Here is a 21395-nt window from a genome sequence, read left to right on the forward strand (position 1 = left end):
GTTTCACTGATGAATTCTACCCATTAACTAAGGTAGAAATAAAGGCAGAATTCAGTTTTAACCAAAGTTATTTAGAAAGGTGAGGAAGAGGGAAGACTCCCCATTATGTTTTATAGATCCAGAATAATCTTGATGCCAAAATCTGAGGACACTGCAAGAAAAAAATAAAAAGACCAAAAGCTCTCATGCACATAGACTCATATATCCTAAAATAATTTTTTGCAAAGCAAATCTGGCAACATATAAAAGCAATCAGTTATTGACCACAGTAAGAGAATAAAGGAGAAAAATCACAGGATCATCTTAAGAGATGCAGAAAAATAATTTGATAACATTTGTTAAAACTCAGAACCTATTCATGGCAAAAGCTCTCAGCAAACAAAAAACATTAAGGAATTTCCTCAATCTAATAATGGGTATCTACAAAAAACTGTATGGCTAACATATCTGATGGTGAAAATTGAGTAATTTCTGTCAAAAACAAGACATTTATTCTCTTACCATTTATTTCATGTACCATAGGTCTTAGTACAATAAATAAAAGGCATACAGATTGGAAGGGAAAAAAGTAAAACTGTCTTTATTCACAGATCATATAATAATGTACACAGAAAAAAACAGATATAGAAAGAAACTACTACAACTAATAAGTAAATTTAGCAAAGTTGAAAAATACAAGATCAAGTGCATTTCCATCCTCTAGTAACAAACATTTGGAAAATGAAAATTTTAGAAGAGTTATCATTTATAAAAGCATGAAAGAACTTGGTGTGTAAATGGAACAAGAGATGTATAAGAGTTTTATGTTGAAAACTACAAAACACTGTTAAGAGAAATTAAGGCAGAACTAAATAAAGGGAGAGATATACCATGTTCATAGATCAAGAGACTCAATATTGTTAAGATGTGTTCTCTACAAACTGAGCTACAGATTGACAATTTCAATCAAAATTGCAGAATGATTTTTCTTTGGTAGAAGTTGATAATTTGTTTATAAACTTACATGGAAATGCAATGAACCTAGGAGAGCCAAAACAATTTAGAAGAAAGTTATACGACATATATTTCAAGACTTATTTATAAGGCTACAGTATTGGCAGTGTAGTATTTAGACTAACAGATTAAGGAACAAATTATGGGAGTCTAGAAAGAAAGCCACTTGATTTTTGAGAAGGGTACTAATTCAATTCAATGTGCAAAGTAAGGTTTAGGCATATTCAATAAATGGTGCTAACACAGCTAGATTTCTGAAAGTGAGGAAAAAATGCCTGGACTCCCTACTTTACATCTTATATGATAAAGGAAGTGAAATGGATCACATTTCTGAATGTAAAAATCAAACCTATAAATTTTCTCAAGAAAATATAGGAGAATATATTCATGACTTTGGGGGAGGCAAAGATTTCTTAGAATACAAAAGGTATTAATTAAAAAGTTGTTAATATGAACATCCACAAAATTTTAAAACTTCTGCTCATCAAAAGACACCACTAAAAAAAGTGAAAGACAAAGACTGGGAGAAAATAGTCACAATTTATATATCCAACAGAGGACTCTTACCCAGATTATGTAAAGAATGCATACAAATATAATTTTTTTTAAAAGATGACCTAATAAAAAAAGGGATGAAATACTTGGATATTACTTCACACATACATAACACAAGGCATATGAATTGCTCTTAAGCATATGAGAAAGTGCTCAGCATCATTAGTCATCAGGGAAGCGAAAATTTAAATCACCAACATACCACTTCACATTTATCAGAATGGCCAAAAAAAAAAAAAAAAAAAGACTGGTAACAGCAAATATTGGTGAGGATGTGGACAAACTGGAATTCATAACAACATTGCTAGAGGGAATGCAAATTGTTAAAACCATTTTGAAAAACTGTTTGGAAGTTTCTAATGGTGTTAAACATATACCTACCCTATTACCAAATTACATTCCAGTTTCAGGAATGTATACCCACCCTTCTCTAGAGAATCATTCTTTAATATATAAGTCAGTAATGACTGAACCTCTATTTGCTAAGTCATATGCTAAGTGTTGAGGATATAGAGGTGATCAGTCTCTGCCCTTATGAAATATGATAGACATATAACAATGAAGCAATTTCCAGAAGTGGGATGGGAGAATAGAGAGGGAGCACATAACCTTATTATAGGGTCCCTTTGCTCAAACGTGCCTGACAAGGGAATCACTTGGGATACTCCTTAAAAATACAGATTCCAAGGCACCTGGGTGGCTCAGTTGGCTAAGCGTCCAACACTTAATTTTGGCTCAGGTCACAATCTCAGGGTTGTGAGACTAAGCCCTGCATCAGGCTCCCCACTCAGTGTGGAATCTGCTTGAAATTCTCTCTCTCTCCCTCTGCTTCTCTCCCCACTTGTTCTAGAGCAAGACAGAACAAGCAGAAGAGAGGGCCAGAGGTAGAGGGAGAAGCAGACTCCCCACTGAGCAGGGAGCCTGACACAAGAGCCATGATGGCAGGTCGTGATCTCATGGGTTGTGGGACTGAACCCCGAGTCAGGGTCCACACTCAGTGGGGAGTCTACTTGAGATTCCCCACCCCGCATGCTCTCTCTCTCTCTCTCTCTCAAATAAATAAATAAATAAATAAGTCTTTAAAAAAAAAGATATATCCTAGACTAAGGATTAGGGAAAGGCTTTCCTGAGGAATTGTCTTTTAAACTAAATTCTGCAAGACGAGCAAGTAGGAGTCTGCTATCATATTGATTACTAAATCTATTTAGTATTCATTTTGACATAAAGGATACGATGTCACACATACACAAATGCATTCTGAGTTTTTAAAACTGAGAGTTGTATTTAAAAAGCAATTAAAAACTAATATTCTAGCTGAGTAAGAGAAATATAACCTATATCTACTTCGTATTTCACAGATAATTAAGTAGACTATAATATAGCATGGTTGCATTGATAAAGGTAAGGAAAAGTTTATAAAGAAAGTGACATATAAGCTAAATCATAAAGGTCACATAGGGGCCAACCACTAAGAAAGAGCATCTCAAAGCGAATAGAGCATCTCGAATTAAAAGAACAAATATGGGATGGCCCCCAGGTCAAAGATGGTTAAAGGGGAGACACGACTAGACTTAATATGTATAAAAGTGAACTCATCATTGATGGTATACTCACTGAACTAGGAACCAAGGAGAAGGAATACTTTTATATTATTTTGCTTCTGTGTGGGAAGAAATGGAGATAAGAAGTTCATTTAATACATAAAAGTTCTAAGTGCCTGTAACATGTACAAATTGAAATTGATATACAGTTGTGAGGCTTAGGAATAATCTGGACTGGAAGTATTCAACCTCCAATTTAATGTTTCAGAAATTCTTTTTAGCTAATAATGCAAAAAATTTGGCCCAATACCAAGAGCTTAGTAGCCTTTTATTATTTTTACTGCCCTAAGTCTGGCTAGTGGCTGTTAATCTGAAGTTACGGAGTTTCCAAACATTTGACAGAAGTCACACACTCACTTCCCTGAGAACGTATACACACAAACATATATAATTAAAGGATTTATGGATTTTTATACTACATCTAAAAATTTCTAGTAATTCCTGGCTTAAGGGATTTTATTTAAGTCAGTAAAGATCTTACTCTAGGAATTCCAGGTAAGTATTTAAAATAAAGGGTAAGATGAAAAGAAAGCTAACTTATCAAAATAACTGACATTAGAATATATCGGTGGGTTCTTATTTTTTGGACCCAGAAAGTCTTCACATTGTTAAAAAGTATTGAGAACCCCAGGGAGTATTTGTTTATGTGGAGGGTATCTGTTAATACTTATCATATTAGAATTAAAATAGAAAAAATTTAAATATTTATTTATAAACACTAGCAAACCCATTACTTAAGTAACACTTTAAATGTAAAAATGTGTGTTTTCAAAAAAGCTAGTGAAGGGGGGCCTGGGTGGCTCAGTCGTTAAGTGTCTGCCTTCCGCTCAGCGCGTGATCCCGGCGTTCTAGGATCGAGCCCCACATCGGGCTTCTCCGCTGGAAGCCTGCTTCTTCCTCTCCCACTCCCCCTGCTTGTGTTCCCTCTCTCGCTGGCTGTCTCTATCTCTGTCAAATAAATTAAAAAATCTTAAAAAAAAAATTTTAAAAAAAGCTAGTGAAAAGAGCATTAACGTTTTGTAAATCTCTTTAATATCTGTTGTAAGATGGATTCTCATTCATGTCTGATTCTGCATTCAAATCTGCATTCAGTGTGTTGCAAGCTTCATTCTTAAATATGTACAGATATCCAACATCAAAAACTTCGACAAAAGAAAAAATTTTAGTATTAAAAAAAACACTTGCAAATCACACATCTGATAAGGGTCAACTATCCGGAATATATAAAGAACTCTTATAAGACAGCAACAAAAAGGCAAACAACACAATTTTTAAAATAAGCAAAAGACCTGAATAAACATTTCTCCAAAGATATACAAATGGCCAATAAACACATGGAAAGGTTCTCTAGCAGTATTCATTAGAGAAATGCAAATCAAACCCATGAGATCCTACTTTATATCCACTAGGATGGCTATTACCAAAAAAAAAAACAAAACTAAAAAAAAAAACAAAAAAAACCCCACACACACAGAAAATAAGTGTTGGCCAGGGAATGAAGAAACTGGAACCCTGATACATTGCTGGTGAGAATGTAAAACAATTTCCAGTTTGGAAAACGATCTGGCAGTTCCTCATTAAATTAAATACAGAATGACCACGTGATCCAGCAATTCCACTCCTAGGTATATACCCATTTTTATTCTGTTCTCTCAGTTCTCATTTACCAAACGATTCCCTCCTGTGTTTTCAATCCCAGAACCCAGCCAGAAACCACCGTACTCTCCCTTGACACCTCCTTCATCCCTACCAGGTCCTGTCAGTTTTAACATCTGACACATCTTTGTTAAAGGACCACTGCCTCTCACATGGATGGCAGCAATAATATGGCCAAAATAATCTTTCCATAATGCAAATCTGATCAGCTCAACCTACTGCTTAAAGCTCAGCAACAGACTGTCATTGTTCTTTGGATGCAGATTAAAAACTCCGTAGGACCTCCTGCCAGACCCTCCGAGGAAGGCCCTGGGCTCCGCGTTAACCTAGGCACCTTGTGTTGCAGGCACACCTGCCAACACACCTCCTGGACAGGTGGGCCACATGCGTTCTCCCTGGCCGCTGGATCCCCCTCCCCGCCAACCACGTGGAACTCTCGCTCCACCTCCGGTCCCACCCTAGACACCCGTGCTGCGGGGAAACCTCTGCCGGCCTGGCCAACATCCCACACTTCGGGGAGTCCGGCTCTGCGGTCCGTCTCTTATGCAGCCATGCCTGCCCACTGCTGGAGACCCGCGAGCGCCTGTCACGACTACGGGCACGAGGGTGGATTTCCACCTCCCCCCGGGGAAGTAACCGCATCTGCACGACAGTCCCGCTACTGGACTCTAGGCCCGCTTTGGGGGCGCAAGTCCGCCTCGGCGCCTGCGAAGCGAGGCTGGGGGCCACGCTCGGGATCGAATGTAAAGGTACCAAATTGGGGGATTCTGTAACGCTGTCGCCATCGGGGAACGCACAACCCCGGGGCCGAGGCGGCGACCCCTGCCTGGCCCCCAGCCGCGAAGGGTCCTCGCCACCAAGACCCGCCAAGACTGGGCTTCGCTATGGCGCGCCCCCCCCACAAGTGCCCGGCCTACTCCCCGCGGGTCCGCGTCTACGCCCGTCGCACCTCAGAGCCACACCGCGCCCACTCCGTCGCCGCCACCGCGCGAGAAGCCCCGACCTCAGCCGCAGCCTCAGAGCCCAGTGCGCTCCGCGTGCCGCCGCGGGGCGCTTCGGGTAACGGACGCCGGCGGCCCGCCCACCGCTCGGCGGGCGCTCCCATTGGTCTGCGCCGGCACGGGCAGCGCCGTGATTGGCCCAGCGCGCGGGCGCGGAAGCCAGAACGAGTTGGCGGGCTGGCGTGGTGTGGTGGCGGGCGCGGGAGACGACCTCCCCGCGGGGGAACATTTCCTACCGGGCAGCCCGAGGCCTTGGCCTGGGTGGCGCGGTGGTGCAAAGCCATCGGAACAGAGAGTTGCCGGCCCAGGCCCAGCTGCCCCCTGGTGTGGGCCCAGCGCCCGCGGAGCCTAACGCCCGCAGTGCCGGGACAGCCCTCACAGGCAGGTGTCCCTTCTCATGCCGGGCACGACGCCCGCCCTCGGGCATCCGCTAGAGTACCCCACCCGGGCGGGGGCTGGGGTGAGACGGCAACGTTTAAGGGAGCACCAAAAACGCAGCAATCAAGACAAAGAATATTTTAATTTCCGTTAAGGAAATCAAAAGTACTGAGAAATCCGAGACGAACAAACTATCCACATCGGTATTTCTCCTTTTGCCCCAAGCTCTAGTATGGCTCCGCGAGGCACCATATCCTGTCTTTAAAATGGGCGAATTTTTTACGTCCATCGTGAATTATTTTGGCATTGATTTTGATATTTGCTTAAATCGTTATGTTTTAAATTTCTGGGGTTTTTGGAAGACTTTTTTCTTGAAGATTTTATTTTTAAGTAATCTATACCCAACATGGGCTTGAATTTACTACCCTGAGATCAAGAGTCGCATGTTCTACCAGCTGAGCCAGGCAAGCACCCCTAAATTTCTTTAAAGTCGCTTAAGGTTGCATTAAAAGCTTAATTTTCTGACACCATCTCCGCATTCACCACCAGCCCTGGCTCAGTGGGATCCTTGCTTCTCTCTGTCCAAGTTCTGGGAGCCTGAGCGTGTAGCCTGCACCTCCGCCTTCCTGGCCTGGCAGCTCTACTGTGTCTGGACTCACATAATTGACTCGGGGCTTAAACTGCTCTGATGTGAAGTTTTACATTTGTATGAAATCTGTCAATGTCTTTGTGATTTATAGCAGTGATTTTTTGCCCCATTCCGCGTTCAGAATAATTGTATTTACACAACAGCCTTTACTTGCTTTTTAAGATGTGATTTTTTTACATTTGTTCCTTATAACTTTCCAGTATTTTAACGTTGTGAAAGTTACATGTAGAATGTAGAAAATGCAGGGGAAAAAAAGAAAATGCAGAAAAAATGTAAAGAGGAAAATAGAAATCCTCTGTAATCTCACAGAGCCTCCCTTTGGATATTTTGGGGGGAACTGCATCAAGAGAGACCCCACTGAGACCTACTCTCATGCCAACTTCAGCGCCCTTCTGCTTATCCACCTGTCCTGGCAGGAGCTGTTAACACTTAATTCCACAAACACCTGCGAAGGTCCTGCTGCGTACCAGGCAGGTTCAGGGGTGCAAAGCGTAAAGCAGTTCCCCTGAAAGAACGTGCAGTCTAGCTGATAGCAGAGAGAGCTCATTGTGGGCTAGAACGTGTGGAGAAGACCGAGATGCAGAAGAGCAGACACACCAGCATGGGAGTCACATCCTGGGATTCCCCAGGGAATGTAGCCGGCTTTCTGAGCTAGGCTGTGGCTGTCCCCTCACAGGGACCTGTCTGTCCTTGCAGCTTTGTAATATCCATAGCACCTGGCAGAGGCTACTCGCTGCCCCATTGTGTTTTATCAAAATGATGTAGGCTAGTGGTATATTTTTTAAATTTCCAGATGACCATTAGAATAGCTGTGAGATTCACCCCCCAGACAAAGTGATTTTCATAAGAAATGTATTAAATCTATAAATTTGGGGAAAAGTTACATCTTTATGATATTTATTCTTACCATACATTTCCATAGTTTTTCATGTTGTGTATCTCCTAGCAGAATGTATAGATTTCCTCTAATATAGGTTCTTAGGTTTTTTAGGGTTTATTACTATTGTTTTTTTTTCACTATTATGAATAAGATTCCCCCATGATATTATCTAAATCTGATGGGTCAATGTTGATATACAGATTCCTGGGTATTAAAACCTTGTTCTGGCAATTCTTTCTTGCCTTGATTTGGCTTTTTGAGTTACTTGTGCTGCTGCGGCTGCCTTTTCTGAGGTGGGAGTTAACAGCTTTAGCAAATCAAAATCAGTTTTTCCCATGTGTTTTGTTATCACTTGAATGCATTTATGGTTGCATTCTCCTGCTTTACTTTGTGAGATCTTGACTGCTAAATCTTGGGAGATTATTTTTCTGGGTCTGACATTTTGTTTTATATTAGCTATACAGAAGCCAGACATCTTTCTTATATGACCCTGAAGACTGCCCAAATGGTTCATGGGAGGAGGGAGCAACGATTGTTTTGTTCTTTTACGTTCCTTTACCAAATCAGCACTAGATTTTTTTTTAAAGATTTTATTTATTTATTCGACAGAGATAGAGACAGCCAGCGAGAGAGGGAACACAAGCAGGGGGAGTGGAAGAGGAAGAAGCAGGCTCATAGTGGAGGAGCCTGATGTGGGGCTCGATCCCATAACGCCGGGATCACGCCCTGAGCCGAAGGCAGACACTTAACCTCTGTGCCACCCAGGCGCCCCCAGCACTAGATTTTTAAGATGGTAAATTAGGGGCGCCTGGGTGGCTCAGTCGGTTAAGCGTCCAACTCTTGATTTCGGCTCAGGTCATGATATCAGGGTGGTGAGATGGAGCCCCTCATCAGGTTCCATGCTGGATGTGGGGCCTGCTTGGGATTCTCTCTCTCCCTTTCCCCCTCCCCCACACTCACGTGCTCTCTTTCTCTTAAAAAAAAAGATAGCAAATTAAAATGTTTTGGTATGGAAACATTAAACCACATGATCTTAAACCCCACTTAGTAAAATCATGGTGGGTGAGGAACTACTGCTCTTAGTAGCTACAAAATTCCAGGCTAGCTGAGGCAGTTGAGAAAATCCATGCACACCTGAGCCAAGAAGCAAAGGTGGATTTGCCCTGGGGTAACTTGTAAGAGAAAAGCTCAGGCAGCAGAAAATCTCAGCACACCTGAGTTGGGGAGGGGGCAACGATTCGTTTAATGTGGAAGGGAGTCAGACAGGGGTGCAGTCTTCAGAAGTCAGGGCTCAGGGGACTCCGTGCATGCTGATGGACCCAGAAAGCTAGCGGTGAGGGGTAAACACAAACCTAAAGAACCCTCCTCCCTTATCTTGGCCACTCACATCTAAATACAGAACACCTACCGCTTGAGATTCAGGGAGTTCTTCTAGCATTCTTGGACCCAATGCCAACATGGGGGGGGTTCCCCCACACAAAACACCAAATAATTTTTGGACACCAGCAGGTGTGAACTCAATTCTGACATGATCTACCAGGAGCTAGCATCAGATTCCTCAGGTTAAGGGTTTCATCCTACAAGACTGTCTCCCCTGCCACCCCATCCCCCACCCAGCAGATACCAGCTGCAATTCCAGGCTGTCATCTGTGCTTCTGACCAACCAGCTGCAGACTGGAGGTTCCAGTGGCTTCCTCCTTAGGTCCAATTAATTTGCTAGAGTGGCTCACAGAACTCAGGGAAACACTTGCTTACATTTACAGCTTATTAAAGGATGTGATAAAGGATATGAATCAACAGCCAGATGAAGAAATCTATAGGGTGAGGTCCTGAACAAAGGAACTTCTGTCCTTGTGGAGCTTGGGGCTGAGGTTGGGGACACCTGGAAGCATTCTTGCTCCACAAATGTGGAAGATCTCTAAAAGGGAAAAAGGACCAAAAGTATCCTCTTGGGTTTTTATGGAGGCTTCATTACATAGTCATGATTGACTAAGTCATTGGCCATTGGCTGATTGAACCTCCGGCCCCTCTTCTGTCCCTAGAGGTGACATAGAAACTTCCAATCTTCTAGTCGCATGATTGGTCCTCCTGGCAATTAGCCCCTGCCCTTGGGTGGTGCCCCAAAGTCACCTTTATTAATAATAAGATACGTGTTTCACCCTATGACTCTGAAGCACTTGCAGGTAAAGCAGACGAAGACCGAACATATATGAGAAATACATTTTGGTCATCCGAATGACCGTGCCTGTACTTCTCATAAACCGTTATATCACAGGAGCATTAATCTAAGACTTCAGATGTTTCTAGCTCAGGACTCTTTCCCCAAGTCTGTGGTGTTCTTGTCACATGCCACCCATGGTATGGGCAATTGCAAAAGGAGACACCCAGCCATGGTCAGTGCCACTTCATTCAGGACTAGCAGAGCCCGCTTAGCATTCAGTGCTCTTGGGGGCAGAGTAGGAGGCATCCGGCAAGTGGCGATGGGGGCTATTCTGGTTGAGAGCGGAAAGGAGCAAGCAGGGGCCATACATAGAGATCACACCCGCCTGGAAAGGCAGTGTGGAGGCAAGTGTGGGGCTGGGACTTGGGACAACTAGCTAGTTCTTGAGAGGCTGGGAGCTGGGTGGAAACCTAGCCTTGGAGGCTCTTGGGCACAGGGTAGAGTCCCCGACCACAAGCTGGGGTCCTCTAGATCCTCAGGTATCTCCACACCCAGGTGGGGGTGCGGCTGCAGGTGCAGGGAACCGGGCAGGTCGACAGACAGCAGCTCTGTCACGTGTAAGTACCCAGACAGGCAGGCGCACACACGGGCCACATCTGGCCTGGCCATTTGGACAAACACACCAGATGCTTATGCCCCAGTTTGAAAATTAGAACCTGGCTTTCTCCACCTGGGACTTGCCCACCCCCCATGCCACGCTGCCCTCTTCTGTGATGATCTGCATGTGTGGCCATTGTCTTTCTTAGAACCACCTTTGTAAGGTCGGCATTGGCTGGTGCACCCCATGAGCTCGGCGCTGTGCAAAGCAGAAGTCCATATTTGCTAAATGCTAACATAAATTTTCAAAACTATCAACAGTAAGTTTGCATTTCAGACGATCAGAATGGGACGTCAAAAATGAATAACGGAAAACAGCACCTTACTGAAGTTCTGAACTGCATTTGATTTACGTTATCTGATATTGTCCATTTATGTCTTTTAATGGGTTTCTCTATGTCCTGAATGTCCTAAATGCCACTTTGTTTCTAAAAAGGAAAACAGTTTGTAGGGAACATCCAATAGCCATCTGGGTCCAGGTTTTCAACCACCTCTTTTCTTCTCCCAATTTTCTAATTCCGTGAAAGTAGTGGTTCTCAATGGGGGTGCTTACATTCGGCAATGTCCGAAATATCTGTGTGTCACGACTGGGGGTTGGGCCTATTTGAATCTGGTGGGTAGAGGCTAGGGACGCTGCCCAGCACCCTCTGATGCACAGGACAGCCGCCCAGCAGCCGAGAACAGTCCCGCCCAGGGCGTCCGTAGTGTGTGGGTGAGAAATCCAGGCATGAGAAGAGCTGGCAACAAATTCCCTAGAGCGATATCTGAGGAAAAATCATAGTCTATGAAATAAATTTAAAAATCATGTTCCATCTTCCTTTGGATTTGGGAAGTGTGTGTGAAATGGGTTTGCTGTTTCTGTAAAGATCGGTGGGACAGGTAGAGACTGAAGGTTTGACTTCTTTGGAGCCACAGATTTGGGGCAGGCCATCTTCCCAGGACCGGAGAGACAAGCAGCCCACCTCTTACCAGCGGTGGTGAGACTTCCAGCCTGTTAACTCCTCGGGCTCTGGCCTCCTCATCTTGTAACCTCACAGGGCTTTTGTGAAAATCGAGTGAAAATATGTATCCAACAGTCAGGTATGTCTGAGTGCTCTACGTGTTTGCTCTTAGTATTATCTGTGATCTTTTTATAGGGAGGTTTGCTGGTTAAACGTGTTTGTATTAAGATGTTGTGGAAGAAATCTGAAGGATAAGACAAGGAAACATCTTCTCCTTGCTGGCTGGCCCACTAAGGTCAGAAGACGGTGCTGGAAGGACCCTGCAGGAAGCAGGGGTTCCCCTTCCTGGTTCCTTCCTGCATGTTCACGCGGAGCATGAATGTATGCCACCCGGGGGTGCCCGCCCTCCAGCAGAGTTTGCTCCCCAGTCCTGGCCCCTGGTTTCCTGCCTGCTGCTGTCAGCCCCTGGCACCCTGTGACTTGTCTGTCCCCTCGTGGGTGGTGACCCCAGGCCCTCTAGGGAGGTCTCAGTCCCAATTTGTCCTCTCCTGGGTATCTCCCTCAGCTCTAGGGCATTCTTTAGGGTTCGCATCCATCCGCTCTCTGTAGTTAATTCCCTGTGGGTTGATCACTCTGTCTATTAAATTTCCCCTGCTCAAATTACCGGTAGTTTCTGTTGTTGGACTGGACCTGATACCTTGCATTCTTGAAAGAACTTGAAGTGCTTAATGCTCCTGGAGTAGAACTTCAAACTTAGAAGTGTTTCAAAACCGATGTGTTTTGACAAATCTGCACTAAATATAAAAACCACGTTGCCATGGAGAGTTGGCACTTCCATGGGATCAATGCAAGAGTAGGTTTCTGTACTAAAAAGTCTTGAATACGCAGCAGCTTTAGCATGTTGTGGGCACCAGCGTGTGGATGGGGATTGGATGATCTTGTCTATGGAGTGCTCGGGAAAGAGACCGAACCATAAACTGTCCTTGGCACAAGGAGACATGAACTCCTCTTGTGCCTAACGAAACGTCACCTTGTGTATCCCAGACCCAGACGGTGCTGGGGGACTGAGCCTCATGACCTCTAGCACTATGTCGGGAGCACTGCCTCAATGGTATACACCCAACTCATGTCCCGGACACCAGCATTCTCCAAGAGTCAACACGAGCTACACTTTCGGGTGACACTGTCTGGCTAGGATCCTGAAAAGCTGGCCTGCTTCACCCAGCTGGCTGGAAGTACGACCACCACGAGGGGTAACTAAAAATCGGCAAGTAGCTAAACTTTCTCTACTTTGGCCCTGAAGTTAACGTAGTTGACTTTAATGTGTAACTTCCTCAGTTTGCTTTATATTCTAAGAGAGCTGACTCCTACAAGTGCACTCACTATTCTTGTTCACAGAGAATATACTTTTTTTTTTTTAAAGATTTTATTTATTTATTCGACAGAGATAGAGACAGCCAGAGAGAGAGGGAACACAAGCAGGGGGAGTGGGAGAGGAAGAAGCAGGCTCATAGCGGAGGAGCCTGATGTGGGGCTCGATCCCATAATGCCAGGATCACGCCCTGAGCCGAAGGCAGACGCTTAACCGCTGTGTCACCCAGGCGCCCCTATACTTTTTTTTTTTAACCAGGGAAAGAAAAATGAACTGATATGATATACTTAAAACAATAAAGACATGACCCAAAACGTGTAGAACAATGAGTATGGAATAAAGATTTCTTTCTCCGTGGGGGAAGAAATAAAAACCACGTTGCTAAAATCTTTCAGCATTTCATTTTTTAATTTTTCTAATAGTACATTCTTTAAAAGGAGTTCACAACTTCAAGTCCAAATAGAAGGGTTACATAGTGCGAATGGAAAGCTGTCATTTTCAGTGGAGCTATTGCCTAATTACCCTGGAAAAAAGTGTTCTTAGGGTTGAACTGATGCAAAAATCCCTTAGAAAAGCTTCATTTGTTGCCTGTAAAGAGTCTTCTTAAGGTCACTTTTACTTCCAGACCATCCCCTTGTTTCTAGTGAAAGAGTTTTGCTTGGTAATGGCTTGTGGTTCCACAGTGTTTTGTATATGAAAAGCGTAGACTAAGAGATACTACCGAAGTCGCTCAAATTGTAGATTCTGCCCCAAAAGGAAGTCCCAACACAGTAACATTTCCCCTCAATTTTCAGCAAGACACATGAAAAGAAAACTCAAGTCCCATTTTAATCATAACTTTGATTGCCATGTTCAGTGGCGTCGCGAGGCTGCCGCGCCGTGGGACACGGAGCTCCCGTGGGCCCGGTGTGCTTGTTAAATGACCTGCGGGTTTGGAGTGGCGGCCCCAGCCCGGGTCGGTGTCCGCAGTCAGAGGCATCTGGTGGCTGCCGGGGCCGAGGCTGAGCCGGCTCGGGAGCACGCAGGAGCCAAGTGCTCCCCCGGCGCTCTCAGAAGCAGGGGACGTAGCAGCAATCCCGGACAGTAACAGAGGCAAGCCCACGACACCACGCTCTCCATCCACCGACCGGGTTCCTGTGAGAGCTGGTGCTTACTGCTGGGACAAGAGTGCACTCCTATTTGCTTTCATTTTCTCCAGACGCTTCACTAAGTGGCCGTTGCTCACCTCGAGCTCTTCTGTCTTGTCCAATGCACAGCGCAGCTGGAAACAGAGGAAAGGCAGCTTTGAGGAACTTGCTTCCTCCCAACGTAAAAGAGTTGCCAAGATTCCATCCTACTGCAAAAGACAGTTATAGCCTGGAGCCACCGAGCTCCTAGAAGTACATACATCCCTATGTGCATGCACACATATATTTCTTAACTGTTCCTTAAGGGATGCAAGGCACAAGATTCGGCCTCAGGAATGACTAGGCAACCCTCCTCTCAAACAACCTGACCCCAGACATGGCACAGTCTTGGGGGTCTTGATGGTTTCACAAAACATTAGTGAGGCAAACAGATCAGAGCTGAGCCCAGGCCAGTTGGAGAAGTTGGTCCCCGAGGCGTGGGCAGCCGGGAGCAAGGTTTCTACAACCAGAAACCAGAGCGGCAATGGCTGAGGCCAAGATGGCCACACACCCACAGAGCCTGGGAGTCAGAGTGGAAGCCACACCAGCAGGGAGCCACCTGGCCCAGCAGGCAGGAGGGCGGAGCACAGGAGCCTTAAGGTGGGGGTACAACAGCCCGTGGGTGTGGAGACACGCAACATCAGAACAGAGTCTGCGGCTCCGCCTCTGATCCAAAGCCCTCGGGGTGGGGGTGGCTGGGGTGCTGGAGCAGGTCAGCCTCCCTGCACCCCCTCTCACTGGCAGAGGCAGCCCTCTTTGCAGGAAATCTCCCCAAGTCAGGCCTGGAGTACTCCTGCAAACCAAAATCAAGCATCACTTCACGAGACAGCAGACGTATGAAGGAGAAGCCATCTGAGCCAGCAACAGAATTAGAGCCTTCCAGACCGAACCTGTGTCAGCCCTCGGGGCACGTGGAGAACAGAACCGCCGGTAGGGCAGCTTTAAAGCAGTAAGGGTACAGTTAACCAAGAAGCACACCCAACCACCACCCAGCACCCAGCAGCAATGAATACACTTGGAAAAGACAGAAGGTGAACAGGAAGGTCCACCAGCAGAGGGTGAGGAGCTGGGAAGGACAGGTGGCGAAGAGCTGCGGGGGCTGCAGGGAGAGGGTCTGGCCGCCTCGGGTTAGAGCCCCACAGGGGAAGTGGACAGACCAGGGAAGAGGAATACTTAAGGAGGTCATGGGTAAAAACTGTCCAAACTTGATTTAGAAAGAGACTTCGGGGATCCAAGGAACACACCACATCCTGAGCAGAACAAACAGCAATAAAACTCCATAGGACACATGAGGGCAAAGCCATGGAAAATCAAGGACAAAAAAGAACTTGAGAGAAGGGGGAGAGAAGAGGCCGCCTACAAAGGCCCCAGAGAGAAGGACAGACACAGGGCGGCCCCACAGCCACCATTGCAGGGAGACCAGAGATTCCGCCCCAGGCTCCCGGGGGTGTTGGCCTGGCCCTTCCGAGTGCCTTGGTGCCATGTGGCCCCGAACAGCCCGGGTTGGGGGGGAGACGCTCCCTCAGCTGCCAGCTAGACCATCATTTCCCATACTGTCCCTGCAAACAGCCTAGAAAATTTACCTCTCTTTGGAGTTTCCGTTTTTCGGCCTTAAGTTCATCTTCTATTTTTTCGGCATTTTCAGCAGCCGATTTATAACGTGATACTTGACTCTCTAACCTTATTACCTAAAAGGAAGGGAAACACCGTATGTGTAAATGAACAGGCCTGTTTTCTTTCTCTGGTTGCTTTATCACCTCTGGGTTCAAAGGGCAAGGTTCATCAAATTCCTCTCCGCAGGAGGAGAGACCATGCACGTCATCGTGACCTAGCTCTGTGGGCTGTTGTGTAAGTTCTCGCCAAGCGAGCGGTTTTGAGCAGCCTGGTGCGGAGGGCCGTGAGGGCCTCATCCCCTCTCTGACCCTGGTCCAAACGCGCGGCTCCCACAGTGCTGCCATCCCTCCCCAGCGTGGGGCCATTCTGCAGGAGAAGGTAGGTCGAGGCGGCACGATGCTGTGGGCAAAGGTTCGGCCAGGACCTCAGCTCCTGTCCAGTCTCTCCTGGGGTGGCGTGGTGGGGAGGCAGCAAGGGAGAAGGAAAGGCCAGGAACTAGCAGAGAGGAAGAGGAGGCAGCTTGGGGATGGCATTCCACAGCCAGGCCTGCGGCCAGGGACAGGAGGCGTCACGACCACCGGAGACTCCTGAGACGTGCTTCCTAAACTCATCCCGTCCCAGGCGTGCTGTTCTCATTTCTGTTTCCTCAAAACCTCTCCCCAGCACTAGCCACGGGGACCCATAACTGAGGGGGGAAGGGTACCGACTTCATCTCTCCCTTGGCTGAGGACACAGCTTGCCCCAGATTGGCCCGACATGCTAGAGGCATAAACACCCCCGATCCAGAAATCGGAGAGAGCCACCTGGCTGGGAGAGAAAGGCAGAAAACCCCGGCAAGAGGGATGGCCCCACATGAAGTGCTTTTTAACTAAATTATTTTTAAAGAACAACATTTTGAACCCTCCCTCCCCCAGGCACATGAGCCATTTTCCACAACCAGCCACTGTTTATACAGGCTTAGTATCCACCCTAACAAGCCGGCTGCGCCTGGTGATCTCTCCTCCCCTACTTTCTCTCTGCGGGAAATACACGGAATGCCCTTTTCGGTTCTGTAAATCCCTGCTCCTCAGCCTTGCAGGGCGAGTTCTAGCAAGTACGACTCAGTTAATCGCGGCTTTCACTGCCCATTACTGCGCACGTACATTTTGTTCTAAGGCGGTTATCTCTTGCTCAGATTTTGCAAGTTTAAATTTGAGGTCGCTGATCTGTCTGTTGGCATCCCCTAAAGGTTGAAAGAGAAGGAACATTTGTTAAGCTCTCAGGCTTTTAAAATGTTACAACAATAGTTCCTGGAATCCGAGCCCCTACTTAGTAATTGGCATGCAAAACTGCAAGTTCTGGCCTGAGGCCCCACTAAGCGGGGTGGGAAGCTGAGACAGGAGAAGGTGCTCTCTCCCCATGTGCCTAGGCTGGAGAGCCCCTCTGAGCACGGAACACACAGAGGTGGTCAGGGGAGGGGAAGGGGGGAGACGGAATAATTTTATCTCCCTTCAAGCCTCTTTCTAGTTTACTTGTATGGAAAAATACCTTCTAATTTAATTTTTCCATACAGTTGGCTGATCACAAGGCAGTCGTATCCAGTATGGAAAACACGGTTTCTCACAGTGCATCACGTGACGGTGACTTGGTGCACGTTTTGGGGCACCTGTTCCAGTCCTGAGGCTCGGACAGAAACACCCTCGCTCCGCCCACCTGCCCATGCTCGTGCTACCCCACACAGAAACATCTTTGCACTGTCGCGCTCAAGGGCTTTTGGGGGCCAAGGGGAACGCCAAGCGGTCTTTGCCATGATGGTTTTCCTGCTCTAGCCCGAGTGTAATGCAGACAGGACACGAGGATGGACATTTACTTTGCAGATCCATTACATGCATGTCTGTCCCGTTTTCTAAGACGTCATTTCCAGGGTGCAGGTTGTCTAGCTTGTCATTCTTCTGTCTCTCTTCCAGCTGTCCTTTGAGTTTCTTAATCTGAAAACACCCACCAATAAAATATGTGAATTTCTCCATCCGAAAGGAGGCCGGAAGCTGAGTGTAGGGCCTGTGACAAAGGAAGCAGTGTGTAGAGGAAAAACCAGCACCCCATAAATACAATCGGATGTGGCTGTGGAGTTATTTCGTGGGTCTCCAAGGTGCCAAAGAGATAGGGGTTATGGAACTAAGCACAAGAAAAATGTAGTAAATGGTTACGATCCACCAGCCACCACAGGGAGTCTCTCACCTTTAATAACCAATCCGAATAAACAGACGAAAAACTTTCGGCCCGTTGGTACTCGTCTCAGGAAGTAATAGGGTAATGGGTGAAAATGGAATCCTAGTCACCATATCAGGCAGCAATTATTTTTGTAACTGGGTGGAAAGTTATTTCTAAGTTTGAAATTCCTCTTGAACTCAGGAGGACGTCGCACACAACACACTCTACACGTTTCTCTCAGAGTTAGCAAGTCAGTGCGCTTAGTCGCCTTCGCGTTATTCACTTAGAAAGCCGGGCAGGGCCTTCCGGAGCCTTCCAGGCCCCGAAGGACCGTCCTCGAGGGCCTAGCAGAGCTGCATGCTCCCTCACAAAGCCGGTGCTCGGGAGCTGACTTCTGCAGAGCCCCGCTCTCCCCGCAGAGGCGCGTCGAGCCGCAACGGTGGTCAGCAGCCACGGCGGGAGAGGGTTCCGATGTCGGACGGGTAGTGTCCCGGTCCTTGTCCTGTTACCCTCCGACCTCTGCAGACCCAGTGGAAGCCCCTCCCCCGACAGCGCATGCTGCCCCTGGTTTGCCGCCCGGCTCGAAGGAAACACGTACAGGATTACGAGGGCTACGTGTTCTTAAAAGATCACAGGAACCTCCATGCGGCTACCACACTGAGTGCTTTCCCCAATTTTGAGGGCAACCTTCAGCGGAATCGCAAACAGAACAGCAAAATACCTCTGATTAGGCTTACGGAGGAAACTGGGAGGAACTGAGTTTCCTTAGAAAGTGATCGTGGAAGGACTGAATAACTACCCTGTGCACAAAAAGACCGAACAGGACCGCCGGGGGTGTTTCTGGAGGTGGGAGAGCGAGGAAGGCGAACCACAATGAAAACACCTTTGATCAGCTGCAACAAGGAAACAGCTTCTGGAAAGGGGTGCTGATCATGGAGGGATCCCCAAACCGACTTCGCCGAGCCAGGAGAGGTCAGAGAGTGGTGTCTGGAGTGACTCACTAGAGCTCCTGCCTCTCAACAGTTAATCTGGGCTCTTCTACATAAATATGTATTTTAAGTGGCAACTGGCATAGAGCGAACCACGTTTGGTCCCATGGCCTCGAGTCTTCGGGGCATCCTCTCTGGACCTCACATGACTTGCGATGTCCTACTTGGGTAAAACCAGTAAGGACACAGGTTGGCTTGGTAATTGCTTTCAGGCATGATGCGTTAGGGTTTTTCTGATAAAGCAGGAAGTTAAGTATGGGAAAGTTCTCAGGCTCAGGTGCCGCCGTTGGGGGATTCATAAAATAATAAAAAGATTGTTACCTGTTCCAATAAGCATTCCCGTTCATCAACAAGCTTTTTCAACCTAATATCTAAAGAAATCAGAAAGACAGAGGTTGAGGTGAATCCGTGGAGTGCACCGTTCAGCAGAATGCTAACCGAAGAGTGAGCATTCAGGTTAGTGAAACTAATGATGAAGGTATTATACACGTACCACAGCGAATGAGGCCACACACAGGACTGGGGAAGACGTCAGCCGAGGGAGGCTGGGTTGGGTCAGCCTCCCACAACATGCTTATCTCGTCAGGGGCAGCATCCGGCGGCATGCAAACAGGCTAGTCTTCTACTTTGGGTTAGCATGCAAGAGCTCTAGGGCCAAACCACACTGCAACACAAGATCTCACAGGCTTCATGGTTTAACATCATCAGCAAGGTACGAACACACGGAGCATCGCGACCGATATCAGCGGCATTTTCATTATCCTTGACTTCCCAAGGTCACGTCCCAGAAGAGTGGATCTTTCTCTTTTCTCTCATAGACTCCCCAGTGCCAGAGCTTTGACTAGACGTTTATGAATCATTGTCTGCTGACAACACATCCGCTCCCTGCTCATGCAGAGTGGGTACTGTCCTGAGAGATGCAGTAATGCCGGGGTCCTGTCACCCCTGCCACCCAGACACAGAAGAGGGCGTACACATAAGCCTCTCGAAATCCCCAGACATTTCTCTGAAGGGGTGTTGAGTGATACACTCTGCAGAGTACAGAGGAGGAGACCAAAGCCCGGGGTGGGGGGCAGTTTAGGGGTGTGGGCAAAACCCTACCCCAGTTTCAAGGCCAAATCAGGAAGATGTGCTGGTGAGAGCGATGCTAATGGGTACTGGAGGGTCACTCTGTGCCAGGCACGTCCCAGCAGCTGTGCCTTCACCCACACAGCCCCACAGGTGCGCCCTGCTACTCTCTCCTCTTCTACAGGCCGGGGCCCGCACCTCTAACCACGGCACTCCTCTGTTCTAGACCTAAACCCAGCGCTGGGAATCGGAGCCGGGCTCCTGGCCCGAGACTCTAACTGCCAAGGGCATGGTGCTCTCACGCTGTGCAGCTTTGATTCACCACGTGAAAAAGGAAATAAATAATCTGTATAAATGCGCTTTTGTTTCCATCTAAACAATCACCTATCTACATTCTCATCCAAGTTACATGCTTTCTCGAATGGTTCTTCCAAGCACCCCACGTTGTCATAAGATAAATTTAGGACCCTCTGGAGTTCCATTTTAATTTACAGAGTCGAATTGCTTCTGATAGTTCTTCTTTGTCTTCCACAAGCCCACCCAACACTGAAACATCAATGTCATAAACCCAGCTCCTTATTCAGTATTACTTTTTATATGATCTTATATTCTATACAAAAACCCGCAGGCATCCTAAGACGCAATGAAAACATCAGAAAGTGATCTTGAACCTCATCTATGTATTGTATAATTTTATTATTAGAGTGTTTCTATTAGAAGACTTCGAGTATCCTGGACAGCAAGTACCAAATAAACGTTAAGATACAATAACGGCGCTGGCCAACAGACACAAAATAAGGGGAACGTGACCTTCGCTCGTATGGTGAGACTATGAAAAACACAGAAGTGAAATTTTAAGGGAGGAAAGTTTTACAGCAGACTTGAAGAGGAAGTTTAAAACTACATCGTTGGAAGAAAACGGAAAAAAGAAAGAAGCAAATTAATTGGAAGAAAATGGGCGCTACTTTTGTAGTTTTAAGAATCACCGAGTCTGATCTGCTGAGTGCACTGCGGTGTGTCATCGAGATGCTGCCTGTGTCACTTCCCCAGAGCGCTGCAGACCGACCACTGCCCTGCGTTTACAACGTTCCTCTCTTCATTGCTGGCCTATAATACCCGATGATAAACGGATAAGCTATTCATCTGAGGCCACAACTGAAGTGCTCAGAAACAAGGAAGAAAATGAAGTCACAGTGTCTCAAATTTAGAGTTTTCTCTTACACGGAGAAGTCAAAATGAGTTGGCTATGAGAGGATTTCAATTTTTAAAAGTCTGGTTTTTATGTATTAAATTCCAATAAATGTTCTGGAACACACATCAAGAGGCCCGTGAAATGAGAAGCACTTAGAGCGGCGAGGTCTTAGGACAGTCACCGGGGCAGCCAATGCAAACAGCTTTGAAATTCCCTGAGCCCCTGTTCTCCTTGGTCTTTCTTCTGGCCTGCACCTTGTCACCCCACCTGTCCAAGGACAGCAAGGCCAACCCCCAGCAACAACCACAATCACTGAGCATTCCCTCTCTGCA

At 46.7% G+C, this 21395-nt stretch overlaps 1 protein-coding gene across 1 annotated transcript; it reads right to left on the reverse strand.

Annotated features, from left to right (window-relative positions):
- Positions 1 to 13238: 13238 nt before the first annotated feature.
- Positions 13239 to 21347, reverse strand: LOC103662629 (leucine-rich repeat flightless-interacting protein 2-like). The gene is made up of 6 exons (XM_008690287.2): positions 19297 to 21347; positions 19125 to 19174; positions 17474 to 17591; positions 16767 to 16846; positions 15594 to 15698; positions 13239 to 14105 (listed from the first exon to the last, which is right to left on the reverse strand). Exons 1-6 carry the CDS (start codon positions 19406 to 19408, stop codon positions 13995 to 13997), a joined length of 576 nt encoding a protein of 191 aa, XP_008688509.1. The 5' UTR covers positions 19409 to 21347; the 3' UTR covers positions 13239 to 13994.
- Between the last annotated feature and the right edge of the window lie 48 nt (positions 21348 to 21395).

The sequence above is a fragment of the Ursus maritimus genome, unplaced genomic scaffold, assembly GCF_017311325.1.
Source record: "Ursus maritimus isolate PB19 unplaced genomic scaffold, ASM1731132v1 scaffold_1, whole genome shotgun sequence".
Classification (NCBI taxonomy): Eukaryota; Metazoa; Chordata; class Mammalia; order Carnivora; family Ursidae; genus Ursus; species Ursus maritimus.